At 51.6% G+C, this 17236-nt stretch overlaps 7 protein-coding genes across 7 annotated transcripts; 4 read left to right on the top strand and 3 right to left on the bottom strand.

The window, feature by feature from the left end:
* Positions 1 to 260: 260 nt before the first annotated feature.
* K489DRAFT_392622 (uncharacterized protein) lies at positions 261 to 3911 on the bottom strand (the record flags this gene model as incomplete). Its single annotated transcript, XM_033606746.1, has 1 exon — positions 261 to 3911. One exon carries the CDS (start codon positions 3909 to 3911, stop codon positions 261 to 263), a length of 3651 nt encoding a protein of 1216 aa, XP_033463457.1.
* Positions 3912 to 4770: 859 nt separating this feature from the next.
* K489DRAFT_115539 (uncharacterized protein) lies at positions 4771 to 6875 on the top strand. Its single transcript, XM_033598930.1, has one exon. The coding sequence runs from the start codon at positions 4890 to 4892 to the stop codon at positions 6588 to 6590; it is 1701 nt and encodes a 566-aa protein (XP_033463456.1). The 5' UTR covers positions 4771 to 4889; the 3' UTR covers positions 6591 to 6875.
* On the top strand, positions 6776 to 7989 carry K489DRAFT_115534 (HAD-like protein). The gene is made up of 3 exons (XM_033598929.1): positions 6776 to 7116; positions 7173 to 7249; positions 7306 to 7989. Exons 1-3 carry the CDS (start codon positions 6960 to 6962, stop codon positions 7963 to 7965), a joined length of 894 nt encoding a protein of 297 aa, XP_033463455.1. The 5' UTR covers positions 6776 to 6959; the 3' UTR covers positions 7966 to 7989.
* Positions 7990 to 8013: 24 nt separating this feature from the next.
* K489DRAFT_313021 (uncharacterized protein) lies at positions 8014 to 9147 on the bottom strand (the record flags this gene model as incomplete). Its single annotated transcript, XM_033600904.1, has 1 exon — positions 8014 to 9147. One exon carries the CDS (start codon positions 9145 to 9147, stop codon positions 8014 to 8016), a length of 1134 nt encoding a protein of 377 aa, XP_033463454.1.
* Positions 9148 to 9410: 263 nt separating this feature from the next.
* K489DRAFT_376829 (ribonuclease H-like protein) lies at positions 9411 to 10464 on the bottom strand. The gene has a single exon (XM_033604006.1). The coding sequence runs from the start codon at positions 10133 to 10135 to the stop codon at positions 9560 to 9562; it is 576 nt and encodes a 191-aa protein (XP_033463453.1). The 5' UTR covers positions 10136 to 10464; the 3' UTR covers positions 9411 to 9559.
* A 175-nt stretch (positions 10465 to 10639) lies between these two features.
* K489DRAFT_392617 (uncharacterized protein) lies at positions 10640 to 12847 on the top strand (the record flags this gene model as incomplete). The annotated part of the gene is made up of 3 exons (XM_033606745.1): positions 10640 to 12257; positions 12314 to 12628; positions 12692 to 12847. The coding sequence occupies exons 1-3, from the start codon at positions 10869 to 10871 to the stop codon at positions 12845 to 12847; spliced, it is 1860 nt and encodes a 619-aa protein (XP_033463452.1). The 5' UTR covers positions 10640 to 10868.
* A 2380-nt stretch (positions 12848 to 15227) lies between these two features.
* K489DRAFT_386762 (MFS general substrate transporter) lies at positions 15228 to 17036 on the top strand (the record flags this gene model as incomplete). The annotated part of the gene is made up of 4 exons (XM_033606258.1): positions 15228 to 15726; positions 15822 to 16113; positions 16225 to 16613; positions 16822 to 17036. 4 exons carry the CDS (start codon positions 15228 to 15230, stop codon positions 17034 to 17036), a joined length of 1395 nt encoding a protein of 464 aa, XP_033463451.1.
* Positions 17037 to 17236: the final 200 nt, after the last annotated feature.

The following is a 17236-nucleotide window of genomic DNA, read 5'->3' as shown; positions in this document are numbered from 1 at the left end:
AATCTCCACACCTTTTGTGGGCTTCAACATGGTCTTCAGATGTGCACACCGACAAGAGATCTTTCGATGACTGTCGTCCTGTATTTGTTGAATTTTGTCCATTGAAAGCCAGGTTTTTCCATACTTTTTCCTGCCTGTCGCATTGAGAAGATTGTTACCAGCGCCTTTGACAAATTTAATGGAAGTAGCACCATGTCCATAAGAAAACCTCTTTATCGAACGGTGTTACATTCATTGGGATATTATACAAGAGGCACATTTCACAACGAACTTCGAAATTCTTCCTTGAGTCTCCATTTCCCTCGCGCACGTCCGCCCTTCTCGAGCACAGCGATACTCTTCAACATCTCCTTAAATTCCAAAGTCCGCTGCGGCGTGCCGCAGAATCGATTGAAGTGGTCGATCAACATCTGTGTGTAGGCCTGCCCGCCTTGTGCGACGAGATAGTCTCGGATGAGCACGAGGAAATCCTTGCCCTTGGGTTGATTGGCGGCGTTGGCACGCGCAAGGGCGTGGGATGAGTGGCCGCCTCGAGAGGATGCGGTTGTCCCAGCTTGTCTGGACTGGAGATTTGCAAGGAGCGCGACGGAAGACGGGCCAGCTCCGCCTCCGCGACCGCCACGCCCGATGTTCATGCCTCCGCGGCGAGGTGGTGGTGAGGGCGGCCGCCCGGCTGTTCCGAATTGTCCGGTCCATGTCGGCACACCGGCGGGTAGGGTTCGGGCGATCTCGCCTGCACGCTGGAGTTCGCGCGCGGCTTCGGCGGCGACTTTTTTCGCTTCTCGAGCGATCATGGCGGGATCAGCAGTGATAGTCCGGTTGGTGCCGTTGATGATGGCATCATGCTCGAGGGCACTTTGTACACCTGCTCGGGCGAAGATGGAGTTGAGCATTCGATCGGATGACTCTCCGCCATCTACTGCAGAGGATGCATTTGCGGCATCTTCTGCTTCGTCGTGGAACTTCTCATGTCGAGAGATGCCAATGATGTCATTCATTGCTGCCTCACCAGTGGCATCGTCTCTGACTGCTTGCTTGTCATCGGGTGGCGTGGGTAAACTTTGGTCAGACGTTGGTTTCAGATATCCAGACAACTGTACCTCGGTGCCCTTGAAGATCGTGCCGGTCTCCGTTTCACCATCAGTCGCATCGCCCAAAGTAAACAGATCATGCAGATCCCGAAGCTGGAAAGTCTGCCGTTGTTTTGGATCACGAAGGATCTTGTTGGTGAGGAACTGTTTGAAGATCTGACGATGGTAGATTTTCTCTTCAATGGTGCCAGCAGTCATCAATCGATAAATTTCGACTTCTCGCTTTTGACCCAGTCGCCAGGCACGTTCTCGCGCTTGCATATCGGTAGAAGGGTTCCAGTCCGGATCGTAGATAATCACACGGTTGGCGCCAGTGAGGTTCACTCCTAGGCCACCCACCTTGGTCGTGAGAAGGAAAACATGGAGATCAGGGTCCGTGTTGAATCGGTCAACAAGTGTCTGGCGATCCTTGATCGAGGTATTGCCATCCATGCGAAGGAATTTGAATCCGGGCATCTTCGCGATGAATAATTCCAGAATATCAAGCATGATCCTGTGCTGTGCAAACAAAAGTGTCTTGTGCCCGTGTCGTTTCCAAATCTCGAGCAAACCTTTGACTACCTGCATCTTACCAGACTTACTCCCCTCGCCATACGCATAGCTTGACTTTTTGGATAGCGTCTTGTGCTCGACAAGATCGGGATGATTGCAGATCTTTCGAAGGATGTCAATACCGTAAAGCGCTTGCCGTTTGCCGTTCATGATGGATTTCATATCCTCAGAGCCCAAAAACCATTCGTACGCATCCCGCTGCAATTTTGTGAGCTTGCAGAATAAGACTCGCTCACTCTTTTTAGGAAGATCTGCAGCGACATCCACCTTGAATCGCTGCAACAGATATGGCGCGATTGTATCTTTCAGTGTCTCGGCACATTTCATGGCAGTCTCGACCTGAAGATTCGATGCACTTGCGTAGCCACCTTGCTTGATTGGGATCTCAAATTGGCTCTTGAAGTTGACCAACGTTCCTAGTCGCATGGGAAATACAAAGTCAAACAGAGACCACAGCTCGGTTAGGTTATTTTGCATAGGAGTTCCGGAAAGGATGACCCGGTTATGTGTGCGCAGCTCCTTGCAGTATATCGTGATAGAGGTGTTGGGATTGCGGATCTTGTGACCTTCATCCAATACTGCATACCCCCAGTCAGTCGGTATCAATAGCTCAGCGTAAGTTTGCAAGCCAGAATAAGTCGTCACTAGAACATGCCCATTGCGAATGACCCGATCGACAATACGTTTCGCAGATTTGTAACCTTTCGCTTGTGTACCTCTCCTACGATATCCCACCTCATGGAGATCATCTTCGATTCGCAACTCCTGTCCAACGTCGAGCATGCCACTTCCCGAAGAATGCAGAATGGACACTCTCAGCGGCGGCCACCAGCGATGGAACTCATTGACCCATTGCTTCATTACAGTCGCCGGACAGACGACGATAATGGGTTTCGTGATCTTCTTCGAATAGTGAAGTCCGGCGAGAAAGGAAATGACTTGGATTGTCTTCCCTAGACCCATTTCGTCACCCACTATGCCTCCAACTTGTTGCGAGTAAAGCTCCCAAAGCCATTGAACACCGGTCTTTTGATAGTCGAACAATGAAGGATAGATGTCGCCTGGAATAGCAAAACCGCCTTCGAATACCGCATCGGTCCTGGTGGGATGAGGCATGTGCCACTCTTGGGTGCCTCGTTGAGCATTCTCGTCATTGATATCGTCTGCGTCACCATCCCCGTCATTAGTAGCTATCTCGTTCTCTTTCGCTCGAGACCTAGCTATCTTCCGTCGCCCCACCCAATCTTGGAGTCGCGCTTGATAGACTTCCTCATTACCGTCATCGATGCCTGCCAGATCTTCCTCTTCATTCCCATCAATGGCAGTTGACGATTTCTTGGTTCTCCGCTTGCGTGTCTTGCCTGGTGTTGTGACTAGAGCAGAGTCGTCGGCCGAGTCATCTCCCTCGAAATCATCCTCGTCTGCTCGTTCTCCCTCATCATTCTCTAGAACATAGGCGTCCGATTCCTCGCCGGACTCTTCGGCGGTCTCTCGTTTTACACGCGCATGTTCTCTGTTTTGAAGACGTCGTCTCTTTGCAGGTCTTTCCTGGGCAAATTCTTCGTCCTGTAAGCGTCGGGCAAGCGCAGCGTCGTCCTCGGCATCGGGTTGGGGATGAACATTTCCTGTAGAAGGCTCCTGATCGAAGCCTGGCATAAGCAGATTCTGATGAGACATCTGGCCAGCCTCGGCACCTGTAAAGCTCTCTTCGTCGTCATCCTCATTCTGACTGCCGTCGTCTTCGTTCTCAGCATCGAGGAGCACATCTCCAAGGCTCGAAGATGCACGCAAAAGTTGTCTGCCTTGTTTGGAGAATGGAGTAATCTTGCCAGTGCGAATCAGGAACTCTCGCCTGCTTTCACCCAACATTGGTTTACTCGCGGCTTGTTCGGTGGTTGTTGCACCAGCGTCATCATCAGCGCCTGCTCGACGGGCATTCATACGACTTTGAATTTGCTCCAAGTCGGTATCGAGAGTGGCGATTTGCCCTTTGTATTGCTCAATTTCCGCTCGATACTTGTTCTTCGTAGTGCTGTTCCCAAATTCGGTCAGCTTTGCCTGCGCCCTGCGTATTAGGCCCTGTAGTCGGTCTTTCTCCTTTTGCGTCTTGTCCATGCGTTTCTGGTCCCTCTCATCTGCTTGCTCAAATAGTAGCTGGTCTGCCTGGCGACCAATGTCTCTCTCAATATCGTCCTGGTCTCGTATGTCTGCAGCTAGCGCGATCATCTGTGCTGCCTCGTCATCCTGTTCGAATCTTTCCATGTCCATGTCTTCGACTATTCGAACATCAGATGATTCGCACATGGGTCCTGTGGGCGATGCTGGTCCCGGCGATGCCACTGATGGTTCTGCCATACTGTCTCTGCGGTGTGAAATACTTGTCAGGGCCGGACACAGTCCTCAACCCATGAGCGCGGTGATGTCCCGTAGAGGCTATCGAAAGACGAACGGCATAAACATGTGATGCAGTGTTCATACGTTTGTGCCGACCATTTCTGGCATATGATCGCAACTACCTAGGTACGGATCGGCTTCCAGACATGAACTGATTTCAAGTGCGCAGGGTTCGAGAGTCACTGTTACGCTCGACGCAGACTTTGGGCTGCACTTGATGGTGAGAGGTCTGTGATGTGTTGTATTATTTGTGGTTTCTCGCCACACGAGAATTCGATGCATGTGAAGGGCAATTTAACGATCTACGCAGCACACATTCGTCTGTAACCGCCTTGAGTGAGTAATAACAAATGCCCAGATGCCCAGCTGGGTAATATTTTGGACTCGCTGAGAGATGGAAAGGACCAAATTCACTGTAGGCATCAACGACGTCACAAGAAGAAACGCGCCCTGGGGCAGCAGTCATGCCTCAGACGCGTTTGGTACAGCGAGAAAGAGAGAGAGAGAGATAGACAGAGAAGAGGAGGGTCTGTGCGCCATTACGAATGATGAGTAACGATGAGAGCCGTGGAGAGATGGTGGAGGTGAATATATGGCGCACGCGACGTCACTGACTGCCGACGCTCACACGCCTGGCCGGAACTTGCGCCCTGACGCAGCATCGCAGGCCCGTCGAGATCGCACGAGCATCTCACCAAGAACTTGCCGCACATCTCCTGCCCACCACACGATCTTTCCAAGCACTCGTCATTCGAACTGGCCATTTCGCTCTTCGCTTCAAATCGCTCGTTATCCCTTCCAAGTTTTGAGATTGTGGTATTTCGGAGTTGTGAACCATTTCCACCACTCAGCATGGCCTCGGCACCGGTTCAGCTGCCGTCACAGCGCAGATCTTCGCCAGAGCAATCATCGACAAGTGCGCCCACATCACATGAATCACCCGCAGATACTCAGCACGAAGCTTCCCAGACCATTTTTGAGAATAGCCCATCGAACGATGCGAACCAGCAGACCAGGCTCGAAAGTGATCAGGAACCACAAATAGGAACAAATGTACCGCCTTTGAATATCAACGACGACCCTTCAATCAAAAAGTGCTGGATTTGCTTCTCAGATTCCACCGAGGACACTCCAGAGACTTCACCATGGCGCGATCCGTGCCCATGTGCCTTGCAAGCACATGAGGAGTGTTTGCTTGACTGGATCGCCGACATCGAGACGCCAAAAAGCGCTAGACAAAGAGGAGGCGTCACTGCACCGAAAATCGAATGTCCACAGTGCAAAGCAGAGATCAAGTTGGAAAGGCCGAGGAATCTAGTCGTGGACACAGTCAATGCGCTTGAACGCCTGGCGGACAAGGCAAGCTTCCCCGGTATTATGATGATCCTCGGAGGAGTTCTTTGGACTAGCAGTACTGCGTGGGGTGTACACTCAGTCTACGCAGTTTTCGGTCCCCAGGATGGTTATCGTATCCTCGGTCCATGGGCATCTGCCTTTACCCGTGCACCTGTTGACGTCTTCGTTGGTTCCACGGCAGACACATCGAAGCAGATCTTGAACATCGTGCGCAACAATTTCGCCCATTGGCGAGTCCATGTCGGCTTGCCACTTATCAGCCCATTGTTGATCCTTTCCCGAACGCACCTCGCCGATAGCTACCTGCCAATGGTGCCTATCGTCTTCTTCGCATCACAAGCACACTCACCGAGCGAGGCTCTGGACTTCAGACAGTGGCCTCCAACGGCAAGCTTCACTTTCGCTGTCTTGCCTTACGTTCGGTCTTTGTACAATTTCTACTACGAGAAAGTCTGGGCAGAGAAATCAAAGCAATGGTTGCGAGAGGTACAGCCACGAGCAGACCAGGATTCGACCGCCAACGGAAGAGGTCAAGATGCGGTCGCCAATGCCGATGAACCCGTTCCACAGCCAGCCGAAGAGGGAAACATATTCGAAGTGAGAATCGATGCAGGCATATTCGATGATTTCCTGGAGGAAGAAAACGGGGGCGCACAAGCGGTACTTGTAGAGGGAGCTGAAGAAGATCCAGGTGCACCAGGTCCGGACGTACAAGCTAATCGCCCTGAGCCACGGCAAGCTGTGGCTCCACGAGCCGAACGACCAGCTGCAGCCGAGCGACCCGCCGCACCACCACTTCCGCAACAACAAGCAGGTGTGCCAAATCCTGGAGGAAATGCCGCCGCTGGAGGCGAGCGTCGCCTCTCTTTCTCTCCAACGGCCATTGTTGAGACCGTCATTGGCGCATTACTGTTTCCAACAATCGCCGGCATTGCAGGCGAGGCGCTCAAACTTGTACTGCCCAGAAGCTGGACTACTGCGCCTATTCCATCAGCTCGATTTGGGTACAAACTCTTGCCCCGTCGCTTCCTGCAACAGCAATGGGCACGCAGCATCGTCGGAGGATGCCTGTTCGTCGTCTGCAAGGACGCGCTGTTGCTTTACGTGCGCTGGAAAGTTGCGCAGATGCATCGACATCGAAAAGTCATGGACTCGCCCGAAAAGAAAAAGAAGAAGAGCCATGCAGGACGCGCGTAGGCGCAAGTCGAGATTTCTCCATCCCGTGTTCTCTCGATTCCCTCCTTTGTTTTGATTGTTTTAGCCGGGCGTTCAAAGGGGAAGCTGATTTCCACTTCACAACTTTTTGTACCAATCGATGAATTATGCTTCTCTTCTTCTGCGCTCCATATCGTCTAGATCCGATCAACAGTCAAGCCGCTGCGATAATCTCATGTGATTCTTTTGTCCAAGCACAGCATGAGCACCGATCGCTGTACTGTTCAGTGAAACAACACTATTTCAAACCCTAATCGAGTGTTTCTCGAAGAGTGTATAACGCGTAAATGACTACTAGATTCGCGTTTATTTCCTACGTCATCAAAATTTATTGCACGAAGTACATAGCTCATGATGTCAAGAAGAAATACGTTGTTGCTGTGTTTCGACGCCTTTGGCACACTGTTCAAGCCCCGAGCGCCTATACATCGACAATACGATGAAATCGCCAAGTCCTTGGGGATGCGAGGCTTTGATGCGGAGGATATTCAGCGAACGTTCAAAACAGGCAAGCCGATGAGGGATATGTATTCTCATTGTTAGCGATTGGCTAATGGTATCTAGCATTCAAACAAGAATCGAAACGGAATCCCAACTACGGCAAAGCAAATGGTCTCAATGCCGAGCTGTGGTGGACCAACGTAGGTTCCGACCTTGTATATACGCCTTGTCTGCAATGCTTATTTCGATCGGACAGGTCATTCAGAATACCTTTCGACCATTGACTGTGCCTGACTCGGAACTACCAAGAGAGCTTGTGCCCCGATTGCTCAATCGATTTCGTAGCGGCGATGGGTACACTCTGTTTCCTGACGTGGAAGTACTTCTGAACAAGTTCAGGGCCTATGCGAAAAAGAATAACGCCAGCCTCGTCGTTGGTGTGATAACAAATTCAGATGACCGAGTTCCGGATATTCTGACATCGCTGGGGATGCGAGTAGGCTCTTTGCGATTCGGGACCGGGCCAACGACCACTGGGGGAAGCGAAATAAACGATGTCGACTTTGCGGTGATGTCGTACGATGTCGGCCATGAAAAGCCCAATAAGAGGATCTTTGAAGCTGCGCAAGGCCTGGTCTCGGAAGTTCTCAAGTGCCGAGATGGTGACACTGGGCACAAATTCGACCGTCCCATGTGGCCTGCTCTCTACATCGGAGATGATTATGGCTGCGATGTTATCGGGGCGCGCAATGCCGGATGGAAAGCAATCCTGGTCGATCGCGAGGTTGCGGCTGGCCGGGATCAAATCGAGCGCCTCAATGACCAACCATCAAACGACTTGTTTGAGATACTGGCGAAGACCGATGCCGTGACGTGCAATAGTCTCGCTCACTTGGCTCAATGGGTACCTGAATAGCCTCGAGAATTAGAAGTCTGCCGGGTCCCACGAGCAGGCCATGCCATTTCAAGAACGAGACCGCAAGGAAAGGATATCGGCCAATTTCAGCTGATTTTTGCCGCCCCATCCAGCGACACCCTCCTCGACGGATGGCCGAACCTTCGCGTACCATGACCACGTGCGGTCATTCAGTTGCGTGGGACTCAGCGAAGATGCCCAAGAATCGTACAAAATATCTAGACATCTGAGGAGCTTGCCAAGGTTGAGTCCATTGCTTTGTGATCTCGCTGCAGCTGTAAGCTTCTTCGGCGGAGTATGAGAGGCTTCTTCAGGAGCTGAAGAGAATGATTTGAGCAAATATTTCCTGGCGGATTGAGGCGTGAAGATGGGCATGTTGGGTGTGCCAGCGCCTTCTGATCGAGAAATCGAAGTGCTCAAGCTTTTGCGAGCCTCGAGGTCGAGAGCCCACAAAGCCGGCTCCTCATTGTTCGGCGGTAGAGTTACAGACTTCTCATTTTCAGACGGCTCGTTCTTTACTTCTGTCGTTTGCGGTGGGCTGTTCCAATCGTAGTCGTAACGACGAATAACTCTGATGTCCTTTCCCATGATTGTCACAACAGGTTGACCATCGCCGAACCCTTCCTCTTCCGCACTTTTACCGCTTTCGATGCCCAGACTGACGGCGCGCGATCTACTTGTGATGCTCACATATGCCTGTGCTAAGGATAATCGGCTCGATAGCGGCTGACCAGGCATGGTGTGCTTGAGTAGTGTGACGACAAATGCCAACACAAGTGGCGCTCGGTTGGTGTGCAGTACCACATCTGATAATCCATCCTCGGAGAGATCACTTGTTGGCAGGATCAGCGATTCTTCGATGGCCGCAGGCGACAGCTCTTCGCTGGTCTCGAAGAGGCTATCTGCGGGCTTTCTCTTCTTGACAGCTGGTTTGGCATCCACATTGTCATCAGCGGCAGCTCGTTTCTTCACCACTCGCTTAGCTGCAGATAGAACTTGCTTTGATTTTTTCTCGTCGACGAAAATCGTCTTTAAGCTGTCGATTTTGGTTTTCGCGATCTCATCTGCACTACCGAGTCCAGCTGCTTGCAGTTCTTTGATCTTGGAGAGGGCTGTTGCCAATGGAATTTTTGCTTCTTGCGACAGCAGACGCAACAAGGTCTGGACACTTTCGGCGCTCATATTCAAAACAGGTTGCATCAACAAATAAATGCTGTCAACGAATATTTTTGATCTAATTAGTTGCAAGTACTGTGCCTCATGACGATTGCTTACACTTTTGGGTTTGTCACATTTCCATGATTTATTGAGTGACCTTTCCGATCGCGCGAGATGTAGTGTGGTTTTCTAAACGCATGTGGATTACATTAAAATGAATCGATCCGTGAACCTCGTAAGTTATTCCGGTCCATGGCGTGAGTGCAGCATAAACTTAATGACGACTTTCCAGGGATTTTTTTGTTATGGATTACCATACCCATTCCAGATATTCAAATGTTGTGGACGTCTTCCAAAAATCATTACATGTTGATATACAGGACGAACTCGTACGATCACGATCTTCATGCAATGAGAGGACAAATTTTCGATAATTTCATTGCTCATCCGGCGCGAAGAACACTTTCTTGTAATATTTTGCCTCTGCAATACTTTCGAGGATATCCGCTTTGGCTTCATGTTTGCCAGCCTTTCCTGGGGAACGTTTCAAGATATTTTCCGGCGCCCACCTTCTCGCTGCTTCTTTGATGGCAGAGACATCAAGTAAGCGATGGTGAAGATGAGATACGACTTTGCGCCAAGGTTCCTGGGCGAGAAATGTTCTATCGGCGTGGACAGTGTTGCCTGCGAGCAAGGCACGTTTACGCTCCGGCGCGAATTTGAGAATATACTGGTAAAGTTCGTCTGAGGCCTGCTCAGCAGTGGTTGTCGAAGCCAGACACGCTGCACTCAAGCCGGATGCACCGTGATGATCGCGACACCACTCTCCCATGCCGTTCAGTTGCTCTTGTGAATGGTAGATGACAGCTTCGTATCCAGTCTCGTCAAGCATATTCAATTCGTAGTCGGTGACGAAGCACGCGAGCGACATGATAGTGTCTTTGGATATGTCGAGCCCTGTCATCTCGCAATCGATCCATACCAGTGGTTCTCGAGATCGTGATTCGGGCATTCTGATAGGTCTCTTCTCTTGATCGATCTCAATGCATGCAAATATTTCGAGCGTAATTACAGAGCAATTGGAAAACAATGGGAATATTGGGATACCATCAGGCAGAAATGGGACATATAATAAATTTATGACGCCTGTGTGTTGTCTTCAGGTATTTCTGTACCCCTCTCTTCGCGCTGCCACGAATGCGGCGGACAGGCTAGCCTTTGGTATCATGCGTGAGCAAACAGCCCGGTGAGCCGATTGGAATTATGGTTGTGATCCGGCAAACAGCTCGATGAGTGGAATACGTTTGTCGGTCCTGCATTATGAACAATCACGGTGATACAATAGAAGGAGGTGCACAAGTAGACGTGTACTTGGTGTAGACCACCTGGGCATGTGTGCTGGCAATGAAAATGTGCCTGAAGAGAGACCCGCAGCGGGCCAACCAAATCGTGATTGGCTCGTCGCGTCAAATATGAAGCTCTCTCGGCTGCTCTTCCATTCCTGTAAGCACGTGAACTTCAACCTGTGAAGCACATCTCTTCGGAACATTCTTCGCTTCGTCACGTCAGCATTGCACAGTCTCTTGCAAGCGTCCATTTTCACCGAATAAACATTACAGCGTCGAGATTGTGGGTGTGCTGCAGTATTTAGCTGCTCCGGCCATCTGCGTCACCCACTTGACCGCTCTCCTGCATTGCTACATCATTTCCGAAAGTTGTAACACCCTTCGAGGGTCGATCGCAAGATGCCTTGCTTTAAGGGCCTTGCGGTCAGTATCCACACGCCTGATGGACCGATTTCCGAATTTTCCATCCAGAAGCAAACTCGCGCATCCCGCATCACAACGTACATACCAGTACCACCAGCAAAGGTCCCGTCCGACTCTACAACCGGCCTCCCGGAACAGTCGACCTTCGCAATCTCAATCACACTGCTGACGCCAGGACTAAACATACCGTATTCGACTCCTAAACCAACACCCGAGGACCCATACCCACAACCACGATTCGTAGGCGGATTGCCTGGACTGACGAGCAATGGAAGCAAGACTGCTATGACCCCGCCTTACATTCCTAGAACTACCAGCCCGAATGAGACTATTGCAGCATACATCTACTTCGACGGCCGTCAGAAAGAGGAGGTCGCAACGCTACTACGGCGCGGTGAAGAAACATGGGTAAACTCCAGGTGGGTCGGAGTCCCGGAATCGGAAGGTGGCGGTCTTGCTGAACGCGAATTCTTGTTTCGAGAAGTCGGCTTGGAGAGGTGGTTGAACGGATTGGACTTGGAAGGTGGCAAGCACAAAGCTGAGCGAATCGAACGACGCCAAAGGAGGTTGGAGAAGAAGCGCAGGAAGCAAGCTGCGTTACAGGACAGTGATGATTCGGATGGTGACAGCAAACAAAAACGGTCAACCAAGAATGATGTCCTCGCTTACGGAGGAGTTGGCGGTTCACCGGTTCAAGACATCCCGGATGACGCTGGATTCTTCTCGACCGATTCCGACTCTGGAGACGAGCCTCCTGAGGCCGAGGCCGCCGGTCAAATCAAAGTTGCGTTGTATCGCGTACTCGCTAGTGGTGAGGTCAAACGCGGTGAATACTCTCCGCAATTTGACGCGCATGAGGACGAAGATGGCATGGAACAGGATCAGAACAACGAAGACATTGATCATACAACAAGCTTCGCCAAGCCCAAAACATTGGATCCAAAGTCGATCAGTACGCAAACTGTAACCGGGCTAGATCCGCCAGAGACACCGTATGCTGTGTTCACATTTTTCTACCGTGGCGAAAAACAGCTTCAAAAGATGGGCATTCTTCCTACCCCAGAAGTGAACAACACCGCCAAGGCGACCAAGTCAAGACCAGGGCCTGACTATTCCAAGTTTGGGCCTTTGAAGACCCATGGCACTATCGGGTACTCTGGCTACCGTGATACCGGCGATGATAAACGCAAAGCGAAGCGGAAAGACAAGTCTGCCGACACTATGGATAGTGACGATGACGATGACGAAGCGCGCTTACCCAAGACGATCGAGGAGAGCGAATCGAAACAAGACGACGGTCTACACTTATCACCAGAGGACGCAAGGCGGCAAGGAGAAATTGCAGACGGAGTGCAAAAGATCAAGGTAAGCACTTTTGTGGAAAGATTCCCCTATTGGAGGTTGACATTTTGATTGCACAGTTGAAAAGAGCACATTCTGCAGAGCCCGAGAATGACCCCGCAACGATCCGCAAATCTCCTCACCTAAAGACTGAGGAATCTCGCGCCGGCACTCCTCAATCTGCAAATTCAACCTCCGTAATGGCAGGTACACCTCCGGAGTCGGCACCCGTTCTTCCCGAGACCAGCGATACTATCAGCAGCCCATTCAAGCGTCATAGAGCAAGCGTGGCCGGGCTCAACGGGTCCTTTGGCGGCAGTCACAAACCGAGCATGTCGCCAGGACTCAGTGCTCTGACGACTTCCACCGATGCAAGCCAGGATGCGGAGGCTGGCGTACTGCCGAACCTCAACGGCTTCACCGGTGTAAAAAATGAGCAACCTCTGCCCGGCCTGAAGCCATTTCCCGGACCTGAAGCGTTCAGCAGCATCAATGCTCCAAATTCCACGTCGAATGGAAATGACTCTACGGGTGTCACACAGTCCGGATTTACGCCGGGACCATCGCTTCTGCCCCCTGTGAGTCTGAAGACAGAAGAGAACGAGGAGCTATGATAGGGACTCCTGGTTTGTCAACACTATATCACTCTCTGAGTTCGAGCGACGTAACAATACATTTCGCCCGAAGTATTGTTGTCCGCGACAGTGAGCCCTTCAGCAATCCCGATGACCTTCCTCCCAGACTCTTGTTGGGCCACGCGGCTTGTTTAGCGTCGAGAGATCCGCCAAAAACGCCAATCGGTCGTTGTGGTCGACTCTGGCGCAAATACCAAGAACCACTTGTTTTGTTGCTTCGATGTGCGCCTGGTGGCTATCGCCTTATTGTAAACAGCCCAGATGTCATCAAGCTGTGCTCACATCTTCACATCTGGGACGATGTCTCAATCTGAGGACCCAGGCCGAAAAACTGCTCTCTTTTGTACGAATGATCTGCCAACGAGCGCTGGAGACGGTAGAGGAGGTGGCCATTGTGCCTAAGCTGCATTTCTGCTCGATAGCGTTCATCCTTTGGCAGAGAAAGTAGTCAGATTGCGGCATGTTGATATGATTCATGACGGGTCAACTCGGCGACAATTTGAGACTCGGGAAAATCCACTTCTTTCCAAGGCTTTCTTTCACGCTCCCTATTTGGGCGGGCGCTTCTTCATCAGTGGCGTTGGACGCGCACGTTTCGGGCAAATGGAAATAGATACGAGTCACTTCGCAATCCTCTCTGCCGGTATTATTCACAGCGACATTAAATTTACGTGTTGAAACGCGATACCCGATCATCTAAGGCTAATTGATGACGACCGCGGCGCCGATAGTCGAGTGAATTCGTAACGGCTTGCAGAATTGAGTCTCCATTTTTCTCGAGAAACTAGGTCCAGTGCACCATCCCGTGTGTGCCTCCACCGATAATAGCATGCCGTCTGCATCAAATTTGACGAGCCTCGTGGCCAATGTCTTAACACGAGGCTTTGGGACTTTACCCGTTGCGTTGTCGCCGCGTCCACCGGAGTCTAGATTCGTTGACCAGACGCGGCAACTTGTGACGAGCATGACCTCGAAAAGGAGGCTCGTATTCCACAATGTGACCAAGTTCAATGCATTGTCGTTAGTGGAGTCTCACGCCAGGGCGTTCGTGAGGCTGGCACCGAAGCCAATGGCACCGAAGCTTGACTTTCCATAGAACACAATCAATGGGACATTGGGATTAGGCTGACAGGCAAAGGACGGCCTTCGTCTCGAGGAACTGTCCCGCGACATTGTACCATTGTTTATTTCCGAGACCTGTAGAACGGCGCATGCATCCGAGCCATCATTATTAGGACAGTGGAGCAACCAAGCTTCGTTTCTCCCTCATAGTCCGACGCCAAAGCTTAAAATGTCTCCATAGATTTACCCGGCCGGATCAGCCGGGTAAGCATGCACGTACACGTCTACAGTACGAATACCATATACCCAATGGTGGGAGCTGGACCACGACGACTCATCTTTTCCACCTGGCGCTTCGTCATGTTTCCGACGGAGCCTTCACTTACCGAAGGTCCGGACGGAAGGATGTGAATGCACAACGACAATGCAAGCAGAAACGTAAAAACGTAACGACACCGCTCTTGTGGGAAACGTCAGAGCGTAAACATGCATCAGAGCAACGCGCTTACAATTGCGAGATCTCAGACGGGTAGACAGATCGGCATTTCCCATGGAGGCCCTGCTTGACCAGAAACAGCATCACATGCACCCCTCATTTGCCCACCAACGAAACTCACCATTCACGCCATTTTCCTTAGTTTATAGTCTGAACATGGACAAGCACGACAAGCTTTTATCCAAGAAGGCGGTCGTTCAAAGGCAGTGCCCTTCAGCTCAAGCTTCCCGCCCATCAAATCTCTGGTGCATTCGAGCCGAAGTTGAACCAGTGCCTCCCGGAGATGCCATCCGACCTGACCTCGTGCATTGTACATTTTCCCCCGTAGCTGGACGAAATGGCGAAGTGCACGATATGACCCATCCATGTGCTCGTTCGTACTTTTGCGGAAAACGTATAAGATCTGCCGCTCGCTCGCATGCACGTTCGAACGCGATCTTCGTAGTGCTTACCCACAGCGACAAATTTTGGTGACGGAACTACAAAGAAGGTTTTGATGATCGCGAACTTTTTGCCTCTCTATCTTGTTCGCGATATCTCCGTTTCTTCTACCTCACGTCAGATTGCGTCGTGACGACACAGGTCCTTAGGTGCTGACCTGTCCTTGGTCTCCTGTTGGAAGTATCAGACCAGACATTCTTCCTGCGAGTCTTTCGCGCTGCCCGTCCGCTTCCTGCCCCAATCGTCCTGTCAGCTCGCCCGAGAGAAATAGACAAGCTCAAGATGTCGTCCAATCTCGACAAGGGGCAGCCCGAGATCCAGCATCACTTCGAAAGAGTGCTGTCCGACGACGAGAAGAACATGGATCACGTCCCCATACCAAGCGAAGCCGAGAAGCAGGCATTGATCCGCAAACTTGACTGGCATCTTCTCCCACTCCTCTTCTTCCTCTATTCCCTTTCTGTGCTCGACCGGAGCAATTTGGGAAATGCTAAGCTCGCCGGCATGGAGAACGACATCGACCTCTCAGGCAACCGATACTCGCTCCTCGGCACAGTCTTCTACATCGCGTACATTCTCTTCCAATGGACGATTGCAGGGTGGAAGCAATTCAAGCCCCACCAGTGGTGTGCCTTGACGGTGCTGTTCTGGGGCACGATCGCGACGGTCCAGGCGGCCACGAGCAGCTGGGCGGGTCTGATCGTCTGTCGTTTCCTGTTGGGTATCGCGGAGGCCATGTTTGGGCCCGGTGTGCCGCTATACTTGACATTCTTCTATCCGCGGGAGAAAGTGGGCTTCCGACACGGAGTGTTTATATCTGGAGCGGCCATGGCAAATGCTTACGGTAGCGCATTGGCATGTGAGTTGATTGGCCCATCTTCTGCGTTCTTAACAAAATGTTTTGAGAAACCCCCCCCAGGAAGCGGCTTGAAGCTGACTGTATAAAACTCACAGATGGCATTAGCCAAATCCGCGGAGCCCTCGCGCCGTGGCGTATCTTGTTCCTGATCGAAGGTCTGCCTACTTGCGTCGTGGCGATCCTGGCATGGTACTACATCCCAGACAGCATCACCAATGCGCGTTTCCTCAACGAACGACAACGTCAAGTTGCGCTTCACATGGTGGGCCAGAACCAGAAGACCGATGCCGGTGATACGAAAGGCGAGCGTGGTGTGCGCTTTGGCGAGTTCCTCGCGGCATTCAGGGACCCGAAGTCGTTCATTCCAGGTCTGATGTACTTCTGCTGGTAAGAATCGCGCCCCCTTGCCAACTATTGAGTGCCTCCCAAATCTTGCTCCCCGAAGATGAGACAGAAAGGCGATGAACGCGGACTTGTAGGTGCTGACTATGTTTCCAGCAACGTCTCTTTCGCCTCGCTCCCATTGTTTCTCCCGACCATCATCTCCGAAATGGGAGCCTTCTCCCAAATTCAATCGAACGGCCTTTCAGCCCCTCCCTACCTCCTCTGCTTCTTCGTCATCATCCTCTTCTGCTGGCTGTCTGATCAATACAGGATGCGCGGTCCGTTTGTCGCCCTGGCCGCTTCGCTCGCGGCGATCGGCTTCATCATCAACGCGACGACCACGACGGCCGCGCCGCGGTATTTCTCAACGTTTTTGTCCGTGTTGATTTTCGCATCGGTCGCGCTGCTTTTGGCGTGGACGGCGAATATCCACGCGAGCGATAGTAAGCGATCGGGAGGATATGTGATTTTGGGATTCATCGGGCAGTGTGGGCCGTTGTTAGGTCAGTGCCATCTTCACTTTCGCTTCTTCCTCACCTTCCGGTGATGCAGGGAAAGAGAGAGAGAGAGCGCGCGCCATGCGCAAACCTCTATCTTCGGCACATGCCTTGCTCTCTGTATTTCCCACGATGCATTAACAACAGCACAAAACCTGCCGTGTGGATGCGTACGACGAAACAAGCGAAAAAGCTGACGAACAATTCAAAACAGGCACCAACGTCTTCCCCTCTACCGACAAACCATACTACCGTGCCGGTCTGTGGGTTTGCGCCGCCACCTGTTTGGTAGTGGTGGCATTGAGCATCACGCTGAGTGTCTGGATTTACCGCGAGAACCGCCGCCTCGATCGCGAAGAGACGGAAATTGTCGAACAGGATCCCAAGGGTGGAGATGACGTGCAGCAGAGGCATCGATGCATGTGGTAGGATCGCACTTCTGTAGGAGCTCAGTCCCAAATACTATTGATTTCGCGGACGAGATGAAAATGTCCACGATTGGCGAGCTGTACTCGTGTGTGGACCCGTCACGGCTGATGTGCGATATACCGGTGCGCAACAGGATGACATCGACAGTAATGTTCTCGGGAATATTCGGCGTCTCACACTCGACAAAACATGCTTACGAC

Source organism: Dissoconium aciculare, assembly GCF_010015565.1.
Source record: "Dissoconium aciculare CBS 342.82 unplaced genomic scaffold K489scaffold_2, whole genome shotgun sequence".
NCBI classification, from domain to species: Eukaryota; Fungi; Ascomycota; class Dothideomycetes; order Mycosphaerellales; family Dissoconiaceae; genus Dissoconium; species Dissoconium aciculare.
This window is presented reverse-complemented; position numbering and strand designations above follow the sequence as displayed.

What these genes read in the sequence shown, in the direction of transcription:
- K489DRAFT_115539 (XM_033598930.1), top strand. Translation starts at nt 4,890, where the DNA reads ATGGCCTCGGCACCGGTTCAGCTGCCGTCACAGCGCAGATCTTCGCCA.
- K489DRAFT_115534 (XM_033598929.1), top strand. Translation starts at nt 6,960, where the DNA reads ATGATGTCAAGAAGAAATACGTTGTTGCTGTGTTTCGACGCCTTTGGC. An exon ending in TCAGCGAACGTTCAAAACAG is followed by an intron (nt 7,117 to 7,172) that starts GCAAGCCGATGA and finishes AATGGTATCTAG; the next exon opens with CATTCAAACAAGAATCGAAA. An exon ending in CCGAGCTGTGGTGGACCAAC is followed by an intron (nt 7,250 to 7,305) that starts GTAGGTTCCGAC and finishes TCGATCGGACAG; the next exon opens with GTCATTCAGAATACCTTTCG.
- K489DRAFT_376829 (XM_033604006.1), bottom strand. Translation starts at nt 10,135, where the DNA reads ATGCCCGAATCACGATCTCGAGAACCACTGGTATGGATCGATTGCGAG.